At 40.7% G+C, this 20,682-nt stretch overlaps 3 protein-coding genes across 7 annotated transcripts in view; all 3 read right to left on the bottom strand.

Annotated features, from left to right (window-relative positions):
- Positions 1-1,236: 1,236 nt before the first annotated feature.
- Positions 1,237-6,363, bottom strand: LOC103143632 (protein AIG1-like). Of its 4 annotated transcripts, none has more exons than XM_007560244.2 (3): positions 6,188-6,363; positions 5,834-5,990; positions 1,237-3,722 (listed from the first exon to the last, which is right to left on the bottom strand). In XM_007560244.2, exon 3 carries the CDS (start codon positions 3,682-3,684, stop codon positions 1,939-1,941), a length of 1,746 nt encoding a protein of 581 aa, XP_007560306.1. In that variant the 5' UTR covers positions 3,685-3,722; positions 5,834-5,990; positions 6,188-6,363; the 3' UTR covers positions 1,237-1,938. The 4 variants fall into 4 exon arrangements, with proteins under 4 accessions (XP_007560306.1, XP_016530967.1, XP_007560305.1 ...); XM_016675481.1 differs by having other exon boundaries at positions 5,859-5,990; XM_007560243.2 differs by lacking the exon at positions 5,834-5,990.
- A 52-nt stretch (positions 6,364-6,415) lies between these two features.
- On the bottom strand, positions 6,416-17,629 carry ccdc134 (coiled-coil domain containing 134). Its single transcript, XM_007560242.2, has 7 exons — positions 17,285-17,629; positions 11,223-11,357; positions 11,022-11,143; positions 9,738-9,822; positions 9,391-9,572; positions 8,774-8,845; positions 6,416-8,019 (listed from the first exon to the last, which is right to left on the bottom strand). Exons 2-7 carry the CDS (start codon positions 11,326-11,328, stop codon positions 7,894-7,896), a joined length of 693 nt encoding a protein of 230 aa, XP_007560304.1. The 5' UTR covers positions 11,329-11,357; positions 17,285-17,629; the 3' UTR covers positions 6,416-7,893.
- A 2,174-nt stretch (positions 17,630-19,803) lies between these two features.
- mei1 (meiotic double-stranded break formation protein 1) overlaps positions 19,804-20,682 on the bottom strand; it is a 58,583-nt gene continuing 57,704 nt past the window's right edge. For both annotated transcript variants that reach the window (XM_007560238.2, XM_007560240.2), the window contains one exon: positions 19,804-20,225. In XM_007560238.2, coding sequence (XP_007560300.1) covers positions 20,171-20,225 — 55 coding nt within the window. In that variant the 3' untranslated portion in view covers positions 19,804-20,170. The remainder of the gene's footprint in view (positions 20,226-20,682) is intronic.

The following is a 20,682-nucleotide window of genomic DNA, read 5'->3' as shown; positions in this document are numbered from 1 at the left end:
GAGGCCTGATTGGCTAGGCATCAGCCGTTCTTGTCATGAGACCAGCCGCCCTCGGCCAATGAGCGGCTCGCATTCACTGTGGTCTGATAGTACGTCAACCATCAGAAGCTTGTGTGTCATTTGAATAAACCGCGCCCCCTGTCTTCTTATTATAAAGAAACCCAGCGCATGAGTCAAATCCACCACCCTGGAAATATTGACGGGGAGTAAATAAACATCTAGCTTGGTTCAACTAATAATCTGAGGATTTTATTAGTACTCCACATCCTGTTTACAAATTAACTATCTATATAAAGTCAGTAAAAAAAAAATCATGAGCATGAGTGCGAGCATAGAGCCCTCGTGTATTTAACTCGCATTGAAATGGAGATTGCAATAGTTAAATCCAAAAATTGCTGTAAAAAATTAATTTGACACTGAAATGAAGTCTCAGCTTCCAGCAGAACAGTAACCAAAAACATCCAGCCAAAGTTACAATGGAAGTGGTTTAGATGCGAGCATTTTTAAGTGTCGAAATTGCCCTGTTAAATCCAGACTAAATCCAATTGGCAACCTGTAGTAACTGATGTTAAGAAGTGCTCTTCACCCAAACTGAAAGAGCAAAGATATAAAACAAAATTCAGTCTGAATGTGCAAAGCTGGTTGAAAAGTTGATGTGGTAGCAGTAAAGAAATGCACGTTATGCTTTTCAGATTTTTATTTTAAAAAGACTTTTGAACTCCATGCATCATTTTCCTTTGCCACATAAAACTGTACACAAAGCAGAAAAAGAAAATTATTGATGCACTCAAAATCATTTACTGAATTTTAAAATAATAAAAATACTTACAGTTTTATACTATTAGTATGACAGGAACTCTCAACCAGAAACAAGCACAAGAAAGTTGAATAAAAAGATTTTTATTGAAATTATCTAACCAAACAAGGACAACACAATCAATACACACAATAATGAAAACTAACATTTGTGGTATTTGAAAATGAACACTTTATTACAACAGTGAAATGAGTACCAGTTGAAATCAGCTTCTTCTCACACATGAACATCCACTGCTTTCTAGAAGTAAAAACTATTAAAATGCTTATGAAAATTCAGTGCTTCTGTTTCATTTCAAGCCACACACTACTGAAAACAACACATCAGTAAATAAGATTACTTTTTTTTTCTTCCAGCACTGTCAAAGGTAGAAATGCACCAACTCAATTTGTGACTTTTTAAAAAAATTTTTTTTTAAAATAAAGCCACTGTACTCAAGCGCTTTTGGTTTCAGTATAAATCCCACTCTTCGGAGTGTAAGTTGTTTCAGACTAAAGAAAAATTAAATATTTTCAGCATTAGTAACATGTTCAAAATTCTGTCAAAAAAAAGGTTTAAGTAAAAATTGTACTTTTTACAACACGTCTTACAGGAGAGCAGGCCATTACCTGCAAATCAAATTTTCTTTTTTTTTCTTTTTTTAGGTTTAAATTTCCCTGTATTATCAACAATGCTGGATTTAGCAATGGTGGCAGCCCTTTGGATACCTCAGAGTTAAGAAAAGTATGTATTCTATTTTTATTGCTAGCAGCGCTATTTGCTAATATAGGTTGCGAAAGCTGGTTTATTCCACCAACTGTGTAATTATTTCATCATATACAACAGCAGGTGTGATGTCACCTTTACTACTACTAATAAAAATAATGTAATTGTTTTTGGTTCCAATGGAAGGAGCAGCTTTTTAACATCTGATTAAGATAAATGGTGTGTAAAACAGGGAAGTGGATTTCAGGACCGCAGTCGAGATTTTCTGTTTTCCGTTTTTTATCTTTACAATGAAATGTTGGATTTTTTTCATCCGTATGAAATATAAGGTTACACTATATCCCACTGCATCACAATGGCCAGTCACATGAAGATGATCTAATTTACAAGCATTGCACTCTAGATTAAGCCCCAGTTTATTTGTTCCAGTAGACTTCATACGACTTTCTCTCTGAATAACTGGCCTCTTCAGTGCTGGTACCAGATCTCACTTTCTCCTTCACCACCTTCACTACCAAACCACCAGCCAGAGCAATACCTGCTGCCGCTTTCCCGATCTCAGCCACTGCGTTTAAGATCCGAGTAGTTGCTGCCACGGTAACCCAGTGGCCCGACGCAGGGCCCGCTACCTCACACACAGCCCCCGGTGGGACGTATGGAGCTACGGCTGTGGAGCACTGAAGAGCTCCTGCAGCTGAGCCTCCTGCAGAGGCCACCGCCGTTTCTGCTCCGCCGAGGGCCGCCACTCCCTCCACAGCTGCACCCAAAGCGGCTCCAGCTCCCATGGCACACCCCACTCCAGCTGCCACTCCCACAGCAGAGGCTCCCATCACGCTCACCTGGCCCAGGGCGTCTAAAACGCCCTCCTGGGAACTCGTGGCCTCGCCGCCAGCGACAATTCCCACTGAGCCGCCCAAGACCCCTCCCGTCGCCGCCCCAAGAGCCACTGCTGTTTTTCCAGAGGCAGCCGCCACTATGGCCCCAACCGCTTTCCCAACACTGGTACCTCCAGCTACAGACATCCCTGCCAACTGTCCCGTGGCAAAACCAACGGAGTTCCCTACGAGAGAGGCCCCCGCTGCTGCCGCCAGAGGTGCAGCTGCGCCAAACATGGCCCCCACTGCCATGCCTGTCGCCCCGGCAGCCACCAGGATCTTCACCCTGTCCAGCACTTTAGCAGACAGAGCGGCTTCCCTCCTCAGGCGGCTCAAGGATGAATGGATAGCCTGTCTCCTCCTGCCCACCCTGCCCACTCCCTGATGCCTGCCTCTGACCCGGTCTCTGAGAAGTCGGAAGGGGTTGCTCCTGCTTTCCTCCGTCCATCTCTCAACACTAAAATCCTTATCACCTCCATCTGACTCCAACTCACACTTCCTTCGTTTTGCGACTTTGCTACTGTTCGATCCCTGTGATTCCTCTTCCCCCTCTGCTTGCCCTCGCTCCCTCAACATCCTGTTCTGCTCCTCTGTGATGGCAGCCTCTGTCTCTAGAAACACTGCATTGGTATAAAACCCTCCGTTGTTCTGCTTCACCATTTCATCCACCTTCCTCACCAGCTCTCTAACCTGTTCCGAGTTATTTGGCTCTCTGTTGTTGAGTACATGGTATCTACCCCCACACCTCTCAATCAAAGCTTTAAGTCCAACAGGTGCCGTCTCTCGGAGGTACTTTTCGATCCCAACCCCGTCCAGATCATCCCCCCTCGTAAACAGGACTACAGTGTGGTTGGAGACTGCGTCGGCTCCAAATATGTCACCCAACCGGCACACCGCCTGGTTCTCATTGTCTGTGTAGCGTCCGACTGGGACCACGAGGAGGAACGCGTGAGGACCGGGAGCTGACAGAGACACACATTTGGCTATCTCTGCGTGGGTCTGCTCCACACTCTGGTGAGTGTCACCAAACCCTGGCATATCAACCACCGTTATCTTCCTCTTCCTCCTCTGCAGGACAGTGCTGCCTTCCTGGTCTGCGTCCTCTTCTTCTGCCATTGAAGCAACGCCCAGCTCGCAGAACTGGGTGATGGAGCTGGCACTGGCCTGCGACAGGAACTGCCTGCGGCCCAGGATAGTGTTTCCAGACGCACTTTTTCCGGACCCGGTCTTTCCGACAAGGACTAGTCGGAGCTCTTCTCCCCAGGTACCTTCAACGTCCTCCTCCATTTCACCAGTCTCTCTGTTGTCGTTGTCAGGTGGGAATACTGTAACAGGAAGGGTAATTTCACTACATTACTATTGATTAACATTACTCATTTAACAACAACTGCTTTAGGTAGAATTTGGACAGCAATGAAGAATACATCTCCATCTCTCAACCTTAAAGATTTTAGCTGGTGATGAGAATTAGCCTATTTTCAGTTTGATTAGCCTCAACCGGTTAACGGAAACTCAAAAAGCCTTTGTTTTTTTGATCACTGAACATACAAGACACTAAGTCATGATAACAACCACACTCTTCAGTGTGAAGACTGTTACTGAATGAACACTGTACTGATATGCAAAAACATGTCTGTGGTTCATTCTGGCTGCAAGGCAGTGAGAGAGAGCAAGACTTCAGCAGATAACAGTAAGAATGAACATATTACAGCAGTGTTGTTGCTCTGTTTATACTCTATGTATATTCTGGAAAAATATGTAAAATCACACATATAACATCCAAAGACTATCACACATTTGGTACCTGAAACTATACTTTATCTAAAATTAAAACATACCTAAAAAGAGAAAAAAATCAAGTTGGTGATTAACATTAGTCCAGCAGCTTGAGAACCTAAACATTAATAAAAAAAATTAATAACCCTATAACTACAGAGCAATAGCTCCCATTGAACAGTTGACAGATGTTAAGAGCTGTAAAATTACAAACAGCTAAAAAGCACAACATTATAATAGTAAACAACGTGTATAAAACACAGGAAAATTACACATGAAACCCTGAATATAATCAAATATGTCTAAAATACAGAGCTGAACTAAATACAAACCAGACCGCAAGAGAAAAAGCTGTTACTGGTTGCCATGGTAACCACCAACTGTTCAGAGCAACATAACATAACCAACACAGCAAATATAAGTTATTTTCAGGAGAAAATATTTTTTTGACTAACCAAATTGAATTTAAAGTATAAATAAACAAATTTTAACAAGTTTCACATCTATAATGTTAAATTAACACCCTGTTATACATGCCGGCCACTTAAACCACTGAAGACGGTTTAAAATGTTTTCAAAGTTGCTTTGCATTGAGTGTTTTCTCACGTAGTGGGGTGATGGTGCCATTGATCCAAATACAAATAATTAATGACTGGTCACAGCTTAAAGGCTGGAAATAAATATCTTAATTGCTGATTTTATTTCCCCTCAGATGATGGTTTTTAAAATAATCTATTAATTGGCTATGAATGGCATCAGCAGAGTAAAAGCTTTATAAAAACATAAGATGGAAAGTCAGCACACTGTTGAAAAGCTGAGTCAGGTCACATTTATTACTTACTACCTTTTCTTTAATAACTTATTACTTCATATTGTCATTTTGATTAGGTAGACCCATTTAGTGTATCTATTGTTTTTTTGTCAGATTGTGATGAGCTTTAAGATTTGATCATCAGTTACAAAAACATGAATTTAATCATCTACTTATAGACGTAATAGCGTTGGTAGTAAATTTATACTTATGTCTGTCAGGCATAAGATCCAACCTCAACTGACAGATTTATTGTTAATTTTTCTTTAATTTTTGCATTCTGAATCAAGAAATGTAGTTTCTTGATAATAAACCAATGATTAAATTAATATTACATTTTTTTGCATATTTTAATTATTAAAATTAATCATAATTTAATCATTACTATTAAATTAATAACATTAATTTAAGCGTTGGTTTACTAGTGTTTTGTTTTGGAGAGCAGCTAATCCAGGAACTTCATTTTACTTGGTGCTGTAAAACCAAGTAACAGCACCAAACAGCATCTTACTGGAGATAGCCTTCCCTATCTCCAGTAAGACTGGAGATAGGGAAGGCTGTAGGTTAGTGCTAAGATGGCATCCACTGTCCTTATTAATGCATACTATTGCATGCAATGTTTTTACTCTTAAAATAGGCAGTTATAAATCATTTTTACTGAGTGTAGGGTGTCTGAAAATATCTTACACTACAGACACAAGCAGGTTTACTAAATTAGCCTTGATTTATAGCTCTAGTGAAGTAACATTCAATGCTGGAAGGATTTCTCTGGTATCCGTGCAACTTTTTCAGGCGCAAAGTTTGCTTCCAACTCGGGCCGGGCCTGGATTAAATTTAGAAGTTTCTAACCTGATTAAGACGTAGCAATACCAACCCTGGATTTGTAAACGTGTTCATCTCGCTACGATGTCGATTGCCTGGTAAACACGGCGAAAATCAGCTTCTACTTCAGTTTTAGCAGTGTTGTTTGGAAACAGTGACATGTTCCTGGCGCTTCAGGAACTTTCTGCACAGAAATGCAGAGAAGCGTCATGTAAAACCTTCAGCGCTGATTTAGCTAACACAATAATAAAAAAAAAGCACAACGTCACGAATTAGAAAGCATTAATCACGTTTAACCGAAAGAGGAATAATTTATCACCGGATCAGATTATCTGCGTGCTACTGTTAGCATGTTGCTAACACAGAAGGCTATCATCTTACCTCGCTCCATGTTACAGCGGAAACATTTCCCAGGCTAACAGCAGTGTTATTTCCTCCTGTAGTTTATTATTTGGCTTCAGACCTTTAAGGGAATCCTGTCAGAGGTCAGCCCGAGTCTGAAACACCAACATTTGGACTTTGTTCGCTTCAGAAAGCCGTTAGCTGTCTGCCCTCTGTTGGCTGATTTCTGAAATCTGACACAATACAAGCCCGTCGACTTCTCCATCAGAACATATCAGAATCACTTTATTTCATATGTCTTAACAAAATGGCTTGTTGGTCTTGCAGCAATGATATCGTTTCTCTGAATATACATATAACTTTTTATAACAGTCGCTCTACTACTTTAAAAATTACACCAATCTTCAGTTTCATAGATATAAAGCATTAAATTATGGACAACTCTCAGGTAAGATAACAAGAAACATGTTGAACAGAGACAAGGTGAAGACCCACAATTTATATTCTGATGAAACAGAAAGAAAGAAATGTTAATAATCTTCCAACCACAAACAAATGCAAGGTAAAAAAAAAAGAATGCAAATGGAGGCAATCCCCTTCAAAATAATAAAAACATTATAAAGGTTTTTTTTTCCCCCAGGCAAACAAAATAAGAGCCGTCCCCACAACTTTAAGCAGCAATTACAGGGAGATTTTTCATTTTTTACAAAAAACAACCCCCAAAAAACAAACAAAAAAAAACGTACCCCTCAAAATGACAAAGTAGTTGAGCTCATCTCTCACTACAAAACAGGCCAAGGTTAAACAAGGTCAAATTTATAAATGTTTAAATAATGACACATATTTAAAGCATATGGGATTTTACACACATTAGATTTGGACCAGACAATACATTAGGGGTTTGTAAAGTTCTGAAGTAAACTTTTTAAATGAATAATATGCCAAAGTTCAGTTACCGTATAACCCAATACAGCGCAGGAAACTGGAAAATCTGTTGGCTCCCCTGGTAAAGACGTGTATATTGCTTTAAATTTATATTTTTCAACGCAGCAGTGTGGTCCAGCACTAAGAAAATGTTGCTAAATTGTATTATTTAGTTTGTAATTCTTTAACAAAATCAGTAGAGGACAAATATTGGTGCTTGTAGCGATCTCTTTAAAACAAGAACGCAAAAAGAATTTCTTATACTTTGATTTTTTTTAAATTGATCAATTTCAATTAACTGTTTTCAATTGTTTGGGAGTAAACAAGAAAAAGCCTTTTTAGGTTCTAACATCACAAGTGTAAGCACGCTCGGACTTTAACTGGAAACTGAGTTTGGGATTTTCAGCGACAAACACTCAAAGGAGGTTTAAGCATGAATTAGGGTTTTTCCAAAAGATGCATTTCCACATCTTTACCAGGCGTGCCAATAAATCCGTCCGCCTCTGTAGGTTTGACTTTTCCGTTGTTGTCCTAGAATCCTCCCGGAGCACAAAGTTAGATTCTCCAATTAGACATCGGCGCCGATGTCGAGCCTCGATCAGAACCTGACTAACCTCTGAATAAACGCGTTATCGTGTCGCAGCGACGGCTCCTCCGTTCTTTCCGTCGGAGCGCCTTCACTTCTGTATGGTACAATGGACGGCAGCTGTTGTTCCCTTCACCGTCGTTGCAGTCTGCATGTCGGGCCACTCCGTGTGGACCCCTGTGTTCGCTCCTCCAGATCCTGTTCTCTGGCTCCTCGCCACCGCCGAGGGGTGACGCTATAGCTCGGAGCGAGAGCGGGAGATGCGGGGGCCTTTCCGGATTTCTTTCCTCTTCTCCTCCTTCCTCCTCCTCTTCTCCTCCTCCCTCAGGATCTTCTGGAAAGCTTCGGCCGTGTGAAGAACCTGGAGCGGACGAGACGGGGGGTCCGTGTTGGTGTGAAAGGTGTTTTATTTTTAAGAAATGTCGCGCAAAGACAGATCGTCACAGGAGGATCGAGTCAGACTGATTTCATCCATGTAATGAAGTTACAATTGTAATGGCTTCAAAAACATTAATTTTCACAAGAATTCAATGCAAAAAAAAAAAAAAAAAAAAAAAAAAAAAAAAGCACACAGATTGTTTCAATTAGGAAAAAAAGAAGAAACTAACAGTCAAAGTTTTGAAAATTAAATATTTTTTTATATACATTTCTTTACTCCTACTGACAATGTTTTCATGAAAATCTCTCTGGTGCAGCGCTAGCTTAATGCTAGCGAGATTACTCTCCGTTTTTGATTTGACTTGTTGATAATTTGGCTCTTTTTTTTCCTTCCTTAAACTCAACATAAAATGTTTTAGAAAGTGCTTCAAATGAAGCAGGAGCTGAAGCAGTTCATTCAGCCCCACTTCCAATCTGAACATCATCAAAAAGTTACAAAAACTTGCAGAATTTTTAGGGTCAACCAAGATTCATCATCTGAATAAAATGCTCTGGGAGGCCAAAAATACAGATAAAAAAATCATTTAAAAAATAAATAAGCACATCTCTACAAACAAACATTGTTGTAATAAAAAGGAAAGATATTTATATTGAAAATAGATGTTAGTTTGTCACAGAATCGGGAGCAAACCAAAAGAAAAGATAAATGTAGGGCAAAATATCTGCATCTTACTCACGTCGTCTCTCTCTGTGCGGTATGGATTTATAAAATCTGGGGATTTCTCCGTGATTCCCAGCTCCTGTGACATCTGAGAGATGAACAGAAAAGACGCGGTGATGCAGGAGAATCGGGAGATGAAACACTTCTTCCTTTGAAGAGACTAAACATGGGATTACTGTTGTGCCACTGCAGAGTTGAACTCGTACTTTTAGGGAGCAAAGTGCCACTTTGACCGAATTAATCTACTCTGTAATCCTCTCGGTAGATTATTAAAATTGCTGGGTAATCCTGAAAGAGTTGACTTAATTAACATAAAAACAGAGGGGCACCGTTTCATCAGCGGCGCTCGTCTCTGCTTCAAAGCCCAGTCTTATGCGCATCATGGAAACAAATCAAAAGTTAATCCTGTTTTTTATTTTTTTTTTAGCGACAAAAAGGTGCGCTTCATTTCAAAATGTCCCCCCGGAAACATCTAACAAGTAAACTAGATTGCATTTAAAATGAAAGCGAAGCAAAAACAAGGACAAGTTTCCAGAATGTTAGCAGATTCTGACAAGAGTGCTACTGACAGATACAGTCTGTGACAGAACGGGCCGTGTGTGTGTGTGTGTGTGTGTGTGTGTGTGGTCTTACGAGTGTGAGGACATGTTGGTGGGCTCCTCCTGTGAAAACTCCGGTCTGGTTGCAGAAATTCAGCCCCCAGCGCAGCAGCCCTCCCCAGTCGGCGTTGCGGTCGTAGTAGTGGTGGACGATGCGTGGGAAGCGCAGCGCCACGTCGCCGAAAAACGCCGTGTTCTCCACCACATGGGAGTAAGCTGTGAGAGGAAGAAACCGAGGTTTCTACACGCGCATCATGAAAGAAAACACGTTGACACGTGTGGGATGTTAAGCCGCAGCATAAAAACGTAGGCAGAAGGCAGAAGTAGTTTGTTTTTTTTCTTTGGCGAGAAAAAAAAAGAAAAAAAAAAGGCAAGTCAGACCTTCTTTGATCTTATCATCCAGAGGGAAGGGGTCATCGGGCTGCATGTTAGCTGCCACTAGGATTTGTCTGGAGTCCTCCAACACCTTCAGATTAAAGAGAAGAGCTTAAGATCAGAGTCAACTCAGACACTCTGCAGTTTTATCAACATTACACAACCTTCAGCGTACTGCATTGGGATTTTACGTGACAATTCAACACAAGGTAGAGTACAACCGTTGAGGGGAATGAAAAGAGAATCGTTTTCAAGACATTCTGGTAGCTAAAATCTGAAAAGTGCGGCGCACCTAATGGATAACTGCTAATCGTGCAGTCCAAGCAAAACAACATGTGCAAAACCTGCAGCAATGAAGGCGAATGCTGCGATAAGCGTATGATTTATTTTAAATAACGGCAATAACAATTAACTCGGTCACCACAACACCTCAAAAACATGGTAAAAAGAAAGTGGTGGCAGCATCATGCTGTTTGTGTAGCAGTGAATGGGAAGCCTATCAGAGTCGGTGAGAGAAAGGGTTCATCATCCAGCTGGAGAACAACCCTGAACCTAGTCAGAGCTGCAGCTTTTAAGTTGTTAGAACGGCCCAGTCAAAGTTCAGACCTAAATTCAATTGGGATGGATTGAAAATCCTTGAACAGAGATGCTCTCTATTCAATCCCACTGAGATCGAGATGTTTTGTAATAAAAAGAATGGGCAACAATTTATTGGTAAAAAAAAAAAAAAAGACCTACGGATCATATTTGCTAAAATAGGTGGTTGTACAAAAGGAGCTAAAGACAGACTTATCAGAGTTTTAAACAATATAAAACTGGAGTCTCCTATAATTTCCACGTCACAGATGCTCTGCACACACAGTGTCGCTTTGATCTAATGCTAATTCTCCCCCATCTGTATTTCTACGTGATACTTTCTATCCACTGACTGGCATCAGCGAAGCACTCCATCACGCCAACATGGAGTGGTGTGAAAGTGCTGACAATGTTTTTCCTGCCACCGAAGGTTGCCTGCGCCTGGTGTCCTTGTGCGGATGCATAGATAACTGTCTGCTGGGGGGAGGAGGAGGAAGAGGAGGAGAAAGTAGACTTGTAAATCAAAGCTCCCGGAGTGAAATCGAGCTGCAAGGACTCTGGACTACCGTTCAAATGAAAACATTGTGTGGAAAGTGTTTGTATTATCCAAAAAAAAAACCCCCCAAAAAAACAAAACAAACAAAAACAAAACAAGAACGCATGACATCTGAACTCTGAACATCTGACACGGGAGGAAAACACAAGATGTCCCACCTTGAAAAGCCCCTTGAGCATGATGTCTATGATCTTGTACTGCTGGTTGATGTCGTTCAGCTCCACCAGGTTCTTCAGGGCGTTCAGCTGATCTTTCCTCTTCGTCTCAAACAGCCGCTTGTCTGACAGGAGGAGGTCAGGGAGAATCAGAAGCAGCACGGATCCCCCCTCACCTGCCCTGCACACCGATCAGAAGGATACAGATCTCCAAGTTGGAGTCGTGTCGCGGTCTCTGCGTGTCGGGGTCTGCCGAGCCGAGGGTGACGGCGACGGCCAGGGCCAGGATCACGGCGCTCATGCTCCACATGGTCACCAGGGGGCAGCAGAGAAGCACTCCTGCGGAGGAGAAGGAGCTGTTGAACAACACAGCCACACAACCACGTTCCTCAAGAGGCTGCATCTCTCACTTCAGAGGTCGTTTCGGTACTTTTAGCACGCAGGCCTCACCTTACGCCACATGACCAGCGAATCCAGTTCAAACCACAGGACAGGAATCTGCCTGAGCCGCGTCCTTGGATGTTTTTCCTCTGTAACTGAAATGACTTTTCTCGCTCCTTCGTCTAAAGTAGCAACTTTAAAACTCTCCGTTACCAGAGGCAGCCGGGAAAAAGACTCAGTCTGGCTTCAGTCTCACACTTTTCTTACACATTGAGGCGTACTACAACTGTCATTATTTACCAAACACAGATTAAGCTAAAATAGAAAAGCAATGTGTGGAAAAACTATGGAACTGCCATCTGTACGACGTTGTTTTGTTAATTGTATGAGGAAATTAATTAAAGCGCTGACTGCTGGTTTGATGTTCTCACGTTTATCTCCAGACAACTTTGATATGGAGTTAATTAATCATCACCCCTCCACCACTGTGCTTGGAAACTTTGTTTTTCATGAAACATTGAACATCTCTACTTTGGTTTCATCTCTCCTCTGCTTATAACTAATTCAGATGCAAAAAGAAATTGTACTGCCGTATTCTTTTGAGAGAAAAAAAGGCTTTTGTTCTGGTAAACCATCCAAACAAGCAGCGTTTTTTGAGTTTTCTGGCTGATCACCAATCTTTGAAAAGCCTGACCTGCCGATTCTGATTTTGGAGCATACCTGTTGTTTTTATCTGAAAAGAAGCTAAAGCTAAATTCGCTACGTTGGTGACGGTGGGGTAAGAATTGTTAACCACGCATATAAAGATGTGGGCGGGTTTGCCTCACAGTAGAGCAAAAAGAGACAGTGGCTGATTTTCAGACCTTTATGGAGGTTGGTGGATAAGATTGTTTTTTTTTATCCAAGCTTTGGTCAAAAATGATGAACATTGGACAAATTTTCAGCCTTTTTCCTTTTTCTGACTGAAAACTGAAAAAATCTCAAGGCCTTTGCATCTCCGGGGTCTTTTGCAGTGTCTCTGAGCTCTGCAGTCTGAACAGGGTGTGAATGTGCTGGAAAATCCACTGCAGGGAGGCTGGTGACCGCCTAAAATGTTTCCCACTGGTGAATGACTGTTGTTGCTGTAGCATGAAGGACTTTGGGTTGGTTGAAAATGGCCTTGTGACTCTTGCCAGATTGAAAATTGTTTCCTTAAATTACTTGCTGATGTCTTTTAGTATTTCCACCTGTTCCAGAACAGCAAGAGCTTCTTACAGAGGTGGCAACAAATCTGTGATGACCAAAAGAAAAAGTGCGTCAATAAACTTTCCCTTCTAAATCCAGTGAAAACAAACAGGACGCAATTCATTTTTCACACAACGTTCCTCGGTTTTGTTTAAAAATTGATGACTATCTGGAATCTGCTGTGGATTTTTTCATATACATGTGATTAGATTTAGGTTGATGACATGGCAAAGCATTAGAATGGAAATATTTTAAGCTTTTTTGTTCTTTTTAAACTAGAACTAAAACTAAAAGAACGGACATCAACTCTGTTGTCTCGGTAGGTAAAACATTAACAGGCTACCACAACCCATCGGTCGTTCATTTCATCATCTCTCATGTTCTGGACCCTCCAAACATTAGTTTACATGCTGGGAACGTCACTGAAATGAAAGATGATGATCTGATATCTCATTCCTTTTCCCAAAGGAGTCGGCCATCTCCCTGGCTCCTCTGATACTTATAAAACATGCAATGGAGAGACACACAGGGGATATCTGGTCAATATGGAACAGCAGAGGGTAGCCGGCGTTCGTAAACGGGGCCCCTTATGCTCCTTTTAAGACACATCTGATGTCTGGCACTCGCTTAATCCCCAGAGGAACTTTTACAATCCCTGCACCGGACTCCTCCTCGGCTCAAGCCCCATTGACAACACGGGGTCTATATAACACTTTCATTGGTCTGCAACTCCTATTTTCCTTTCCTCCTCTGGAGCTTTTGAAAAACATATGAAAGTGACAGATAAAAACGAGGAGGAGCGCTAAAAATAGAAACTAATAAATGGAAACCTCCCGAAGCCCATTTTTAGATACCATTAGCAGAAAACTGGAGGAGGACCGAACAATGCTTGATGAAAAACTACAGGATGTAATTCACATAACGCATGCATAATTTAGCAAGGGCTCCATCTCCGAGGACGGAGGGAGGGCTCGGAAAGGTTGAGTGGTCGGGAGGCGGGCCGGGACATGAGAGGTAAAGACGGGGGCTCCTCCGGGAAAACAACAGCTTTCCTGGTGAATATTTCATCCTCCTCTAAGACACGGAGAGCAGAGCAAGAGCAACACGGATCAGTGGAAGAAGATAATGAGCAAGTGGGACTTGATTTCTGCTCTAACTGAGTTAATCTCTACAAGCTCGGGTGCCTGTTCTCCAATCTGAAGCACGAGGAAGTAAGCAAATGTCTCGGGGTGTGAATGTTAATTCAGACTTTGCCATTCCCCTTGAGTCTCACTCGAGTCCTATGAGGAAAAAGTCACACTTTCCGTCTTCGGAGAGCTGATAACACAGACAAACAGTAATCATTTCCTCCCCTAAAGCTGCCTTCTGTTAAACAGGAGGCTCCTGACACATCCTGACAGCTGCTTGGCAGCTGCTCAAACGCTCCAACTCTGAAGAAGGTCTGGAGATTTCATTTCTAGAGATGCGAGTGTGAGAATTTCATCTTTTAGCAGCCGTTTCTGCGTTCCGCGGAAATCTCTGCGGTCATTCGAGTGTCTCATCCGAAGATGAAAGAGCAGGAGAAGGTTTTATTTCGCAGTCAGCAGAAACAAGAGTTCCCGAAGAAAGCTGAGTGAAGACAATTGCTCATTTAGGGACTATTATTTGGACAGCCTCCAAGCTTTTTGAGAAAAGCTCCTCTAAATGACCTAAAGTGCTGAGAGGAGGCTTCAATATTTTGGCTTGACAGCAGAGGACGGCGCCCTCCGACCAAAACCAGCATGGTTACTGGCAGTCAGGAAATCCTGCATGATTCCTGCACACCGTCAATTATTAACTTCCAAACATTTTACTAAAATTTCAGACCATTAAAAATAAAAACATTTAATGTCATATGTTGTATTATTTTATAGTGATAGGGGTTTAGTATGAGGATAAAAAAAAAACCACATTGTGTACAAAACATCAGGGTTTTAATAAGCCTGGCGGGCCACCAGGCTTTACTTGTTCCCCACCAGGCTAAGCATTGCTTATTTAAGTTTTTTTTTAAGACTTTATAGTTGGTGTTCAGATATTAATCTCCCAATATTTAAATAGCACATAGTTACCAATTGATATTTTCAAACTTCCTGACAACTTTAAACATTTTTAATTCAAAAACACGGCGGGCTGCTGGATGAATGACTGTCTCAGCGCCCCAACCACCAGGCTTAGCAAGTTTTCTGGGGAAAACCTTGAAACATATTTCACCTCCTAACCTACAGCCTCTCATAAGAGATCCAACTTTGTAAGAATTTGCGGATTGGTTGGTTTTCAATCAAGAATTTTAAACTCTAATTAAGAATAAGCATTTTATTTTTATGACATTTTTGAGATACTTTTTTTTATCCCATTACATTGAGATCAGGATCTCTTAAGTTTGATAAATTTCATTATCTTAAGATCACAAAACCTAGTTTGTTGTGTTAACAGTTCAATTAGGTCATTTTCTCAAAGCGAGGTCTTTAGCTTTATATTCATTACATTTTTATCATATTACCTCAATTTAACCAATATCTTGGTTCCAAATATAATTTTACTATTGTATTAGTTTGATACAAAAATGTGAGATTTCTTTTTGTTACCATAATGGTTTCATTCTCATGGTGATTATTTCTCATTATTTCAAGATAACAACATGAAGACAGTTATATAATGATAATATTTTCATTAGGTCATAATCTATCAAATGTCATATTTGCAATAATGTGATATTTATCTCATGTTTACCGTTTTTTACTGAGACAAGAGTTAAAGGTAACTTTGCTGTGGCATTAATCGGATGAATTGATTTTCCACAAATACAATCTCTCTTTCCTCATTTCTAAATCTCATCTTGTTGTGATTAAAGTTTCATGTCATTTTCTTAAGACAGCAAGGACTCAAGGTCATTTAGTCATAATTAATTTCAATATTTCATCTTGATTTAGAGTAATATATTGAACCATTTGATGCAAATGTAGTGGTAACAGTTTGGTTCATTCATTATCGTGAGATAATGAACTAATGAACTATATTTGGTTCATTATATCACTGAACTCTATGGAGAACATGGTTGATTAAAGATCTCCAGTTAATTTTCTAATAATGAAGGTTTGATTAGGTTATTAGAAAAAAATACAGCAGGAAGTAAAGGATCATATGTTTATAAACTCTATAATATTTCAAAAATTTCTCTATTACACTTTGAGAAGTGTTTGGAAAAACAAACTTTTTGTAATTTTCCATTTTATATCAAAACCAGACTTTGAAAACATAAAAACAAGTTTCATTCTTCGTCACATACTTTGAATTTGTGCAGAAATCCTGATAATGTTTATCCCAGCCTATCAGTGCGAGAACAAAGTGCTGAGACATTAATAAGTAGTGTAAGCAGGACATTAACACCAGATCAATCATTTCTAATGTGGCACGGGCCGCACAGAAACCGAGTATAAACGCAGCCATTAGCTGTTAGCAGGAAACTCTAATTACACAGGATGATAGTTTTCCTGCTTCCTTGTCTTTTGTAAATCTATCGGTGGGGGTTATTGGATCTACCCAGATCAATATCACAAAGGTTGTGACACATCACACACTGTGCCTCTTGAAAATGATGATTGGTTTCTACACCTCTCGCTCCATAAATGTGTCCTGCGTGATTCGCATTTCATTCTTCAGGGTTTAAAACAGAAGCAAACTGTACAGCATGGCTGATGTTCGCTGGGTCCAATCCAGGTTGTCTAACACATTCCTGTATGGAGTCCAGGATTCGATGGGTTTTCCTGATGTTCAAGCATCCAGGTGGGCTTGTTTCAGATTTGCTCTGAAGTTGGCAAGGTGTCCCGGCGATGTGGAGGCCTAAAGACGGCAGAGAGCTCGCCAAAGTCATGTAAGCCCACATAAATCTCCTTCCCTGGCTGCAGATTTCCTTCTCTGCCAAACAACAGCCTCCTGGGGCTGAGAGACTCAAGTTTGGGTTTCGTGTGTGGGAGACTCAAGAGTCCTGCTTTGTCAATTAGGCATAACCAGCCTGTAAAAACGTGCTTCTGCTCTGCGGAAACAAACGCATGCAACAATATCCAACACACGGCTACGCTCTGATGCACTCTGCCACATCACCGGAGACTGGGGGGAACGCTCCAGCATCTATCTCATGAGGCACGCTGACCCTTGAGGTGAATGGAGAAGCAAGACGCACATCAGACAGACAGCTGGATGTGCAGCAGGAGGAGATGCTGCTGCTCCCCCTCAGGCTGCACGCCTGCTGAGGGAGGCATGAGGTTCAAGGACTGACACTTCATCTTTTTCTCTCTCTCTCTATCACAGCCAAGACGCCTCATCTCTTGTCATCAATCATGCAAATCCACGGACATGCGTAATGATGATGTCTGAATAAACAGTGTCACGCGGACCATTAATTAGATTGCTTAATTGATTACACGGTCCCCCTTTCTGACCCAACTATAGGGGCAAATATTCATTAGTTTCGATCTTAACAAAAATACAACAACAACAACAAAAAAACCTGCGATTACAGGGATACATATTCAAACAAGACTTTATGAAGGATTTAAGCGGCTTTTCGAAGCAACATTATCTAAGCAGACGAAGAAGGGATCAGGCTCCGGACGTTACAGCCACGCAGCCCGAGGTCCACTCACCGAGTTGTAGCGAGGCACAGCCAGCGCCGAGGAAAGGCAGCGATTAGCGGGCAGCGTTTTGCTCCACGGCAGCGCAGTTTAATCTCTTCAGATCCCCCGCACAAAGCGTCAAAAAGGAGTCCAGGGAGCCGCCGCGGAAGACGGGACATGCGGTTCGCCCGACTCGATCCTCAGGTGACAGAAGCGGAGGCGGTTCATTTACATGCGGCTCTCGACGCTCCACTCCACCAGCGCCACGATCGCACCGGCTGGCTTGACTTGGACGAATGACAGCGGCCGGGCTGGCGGGCGGGCGCTGAACGCGGAGGAGGAGGAGGAGGCGGTTTCCACACGGCGGGTTTACACAGACGCACCGATAGAGGCTCGTACTTTCCTTATTCCATGTTGATGTCTCAATTAGTCAAGTAAATAAAAATAAAAGTAAAATAAAATAAAAGATACAAAAATAAGAGGTAAATATTTAAAGACGGGACCAACAAAAAAAAAATCCAGAGATAGTTAAAGTAAATATAAAACCGGTTTGGGAAAACTGTAGCACAACAGGGTTGGGTTCTGGCTGTTACACGTAGAAAGTATTGCCGCGTTGCTAAAGTAGGCGAACTTTGTTCTGCTTTATCATATTACAGTTCGCTAAATTTTTCAGGGATTTTAAATTATGACGTATTTTATTATTTTTTTTCCGACATGTAAAAATCTGAAAAGTGCGGTGTGTACTTCTATTCGGTTTTCTTAAATATTTATTTAAAAAAACCTGTTCCAATGAACTTATTAAATTCAGCTGTTTTGTGAATGCATCTTGTTAGAGAACATTAGAGAACAAATATACAGGTCAGGAATAATCTATATTCTTCACACTAAATCCCAAAGTGATCCAAATCTGATTTTTTTTTTTTTTTTTTTTTTGCTCTTATGCCCTGATCTTATATCTGATCTTTTCATGACGATCTGAACAAAACAAATCAGATTTTGACAAATGCGACCCAGGGCACTTAAACATGTGGTCCTAAATCTTATATGCATCGGATCTTTTCAAACATGGCCAGGTTGCATTGATTCGACCTGTACGCCATTGATACTCGTCAAACGTCACTGTTCTCTGTACTGGTATGTGGAAGAGGGAGGAAAAACAACAATAGTAGCGATGATAATGAGGCTTAAATTTTTATTGCGCTAGCCCAGATTGGACAACAACTTAAAAATCGCAAGATATGCTTCATCATAAGTATCCATGTTTACTTTCGTAAACACGGAGCAGCCTTTTGGTTGATAAATGAAGTGACAACTTAAGTTTGTTCATCCAGTCCCATCAAGTGGACGATAAATCTACAACAGGCAGAATAATTGTAAGGACTTAGGATGAGATTTTGGTGTGTGAATCTTTAAAGTGAGTAAATAAAAAAAATATGTTGTGAGGCCAGCACATACTTTCTGAATATGATCTTAATCGCAGCCTTAGTCTTTATTATGCAACAGCTGGATCAAAGGGAAAGCAGAGGGTTGTTACATAAATGTGCTTGTTTTAATTTTAAACTGTTTATGTTACTAGGGGCAACATTTTATTTATACTTGCTTAAAGATTAAAAAAAACAAAAAAACAAAAACAAAAACACTTTTCCACTGAGCCAGGCTTCAGGCGGTTTCAGAGTTGATTTCACCTGTGTTAGTAAACAGCATAAAGCAGGCGCAGTGCGTCAAGGGGGCAAAGCTAGAATATTGGTACCCTGAACGCATCGTTCTAAAGGTGAGAAACGGTGGTGGTAGGATCATGATGTGGGAATGCTGCTCTTCAGCAGGAATGGGGAAATTGGTAAGAGTCGATGAGGAGATGGACGGAGCTGATTAGAAGGCGGAAAAGCCTTCGGACTGGGAAAGAGTTTCAGTTTTCAGCTCAAAGTTCAGACCCAAATCCAATTGAGAAGAAAGATTTGGAAAGTCTATTTTCACAAATAAATCTCAATCAAAGAATATGGAGTTTCATTTTGCTTACAAAGAAGCAGAGGCAGATATCATTTTAGTCTCTAGATGTGTGAAGTTGGTAGAGACATGTCCCAAAAACGTGCAGATGTAATCCCATCAAAAAGGCAACCACCACATGTTGCCACCAGGGGGCTGAATCTGAACAAACGCTTCTTAGAGGAAAAAAAGAAAACTGTGAATCAGTTTCCCTCTGTTTCACATAAAATCCCAATAAAATACATAGAAGTTTACAGTTGTAATTAAGGATGTGATTATTATTTTATTGTTTATCATTATTACATAAAAAGAATATAATAGAAACTGTGGTTTATTGTTATAAACTAGTGTTTGCAAAACTTTATTACTTTTGCTAAACTATTAATGCCACATTATTTTTGATAAATGTTTTGCTCCGTATTATGCTTCCCTAGATGCGACACAAAATGTGTAAAAGTTTGAGGAATTAATACTTTTGCATTCATTAATTTTAGTGCATAACAGTAAAAGTTTCTCAATACCTCCATGAGGCACTGAAGATGTAAAGTTTAAAAACAATAAAGACGTTTTGCAGTCAGTCCTAAACGGTGGTTTATTTGTCTTCTAAAAACACCCAAACAACAATCCACCAACAGTAAACACAACAAATGTTGCAGAAAAATGTCACCAAGGACGTTTTTGTTCTACAATGACATTTCTTGCTCTCTCAGGAGCGACGCCAACATCTGCTCCTTTTTGGCAGCGAAGGCCTTCCTCTCTGCACAATCAATGTCAGATCGTTTTTTTTTTCTTTTCTCCCTTCAACAAAAACCTTCATCGTAATCTGCTGAGCGGCTGTTAGATAAACGAGGTACGGTGAGGAACACAGATAGAAAAAAGAAAGAAAGAGATTTAGAAATGGAAAAAAACAAAACAAAAAAACCCAACAGAAAATCAGGCTGTTTTCAGAGAGAACTCAGACATACAGAGGGACACGTCTCCGACGTTTCTGACGGGACGAGTTAAGGGTCAATAAAGCCAAGGGTGAAGGCCTGGATGTGAATAATTTAGCAGCAAACACTTTAAACAAGAAACAACTTTCTCCAAAACGAACCCACAATTACTTACTTAAGTAGATATTCTGTCACAGATCATAGAGTTCAACTTATTGTGAATCATTTGCTTTCTTTTATCGCAGGTCAGATTTCTGTAGCACAGCAGCAAAAAGAATCATGAGATTAAAATCCATATTAGAAAGTCTGTAGAGATGCAGCTAAAAAAAGTTCAATATTTCTTGTCCCTCATTTCAGGAAGTGAAACTCATATTACAGGCTTATCGCACAAAGTCAAATATTTCCAGCCTTCATTTTTTTATTTGTAAATTTAGATAATTACAGCCTACAGATACTCAAAAGCCAAAATTTTATGTCTCAGAAAATTGTGGAAAAGTAAAAAACTACTCCTCA

Source organism: Poecilia formosa, unplaced genomic scaffold, assembly GCF_000485575.1.
Source record: "Poecilia formosa unplaced genomic scaffold, Poecilia_formosa-5.1.2 Scaffold114, whole genome shotgun sequence".
Taxonomy (NCBI): domain Eukaryota; kingdom Metazoa; phylum Chordata; class Actinopteri; order Cyprinodontiformes; family Poeciliidae; genus Poecilia; species Poecilia formosa.
This window is presented reverse-complemented; position numbering and strand designations above follow the sequence as displayed.

Excerpts from the sequence above, each read along its gene's own strand:
- LOC103143632 (XM_016675480.1), bottom strand. The coding sequence starts at position 4,299 with ATGTTTAGGTTCTCAAGCTGCTGGACTAATGTTAATCACCAACTTGAT. Across the intron at positions 3,723-4,235 it reads TGATTTTTTTCTCTTTTTAG|TATTCCCACCTGACAACGAC; the intron begins GTATGTTTTAAT and ends TTCCTGTTACAG.
- ccdc134 (XM_007560242.2), bottom strand. The coding sequence starts at position 11,328 with ATGTGGAGCATGAGCGCCGTGATCCTGGCCCTGGCCGTCGCCGTCACC. Across the intron at positions 11,144-11,222 it reads CGACTCCAACTTGGAGATCT|ACAAGCGGCTGTTTGAGACG; the intron begins GTATCCTTCTGA and ends TCCTCCTGTCAG. Across the intron at positions 8,846-9,390 it reads ACCAACATGTCCTCACACTC|ATGTCACAGGAGCTGGGAAT; the intron begins GTAAGACCACAC and ends TTCATCTCTCAG.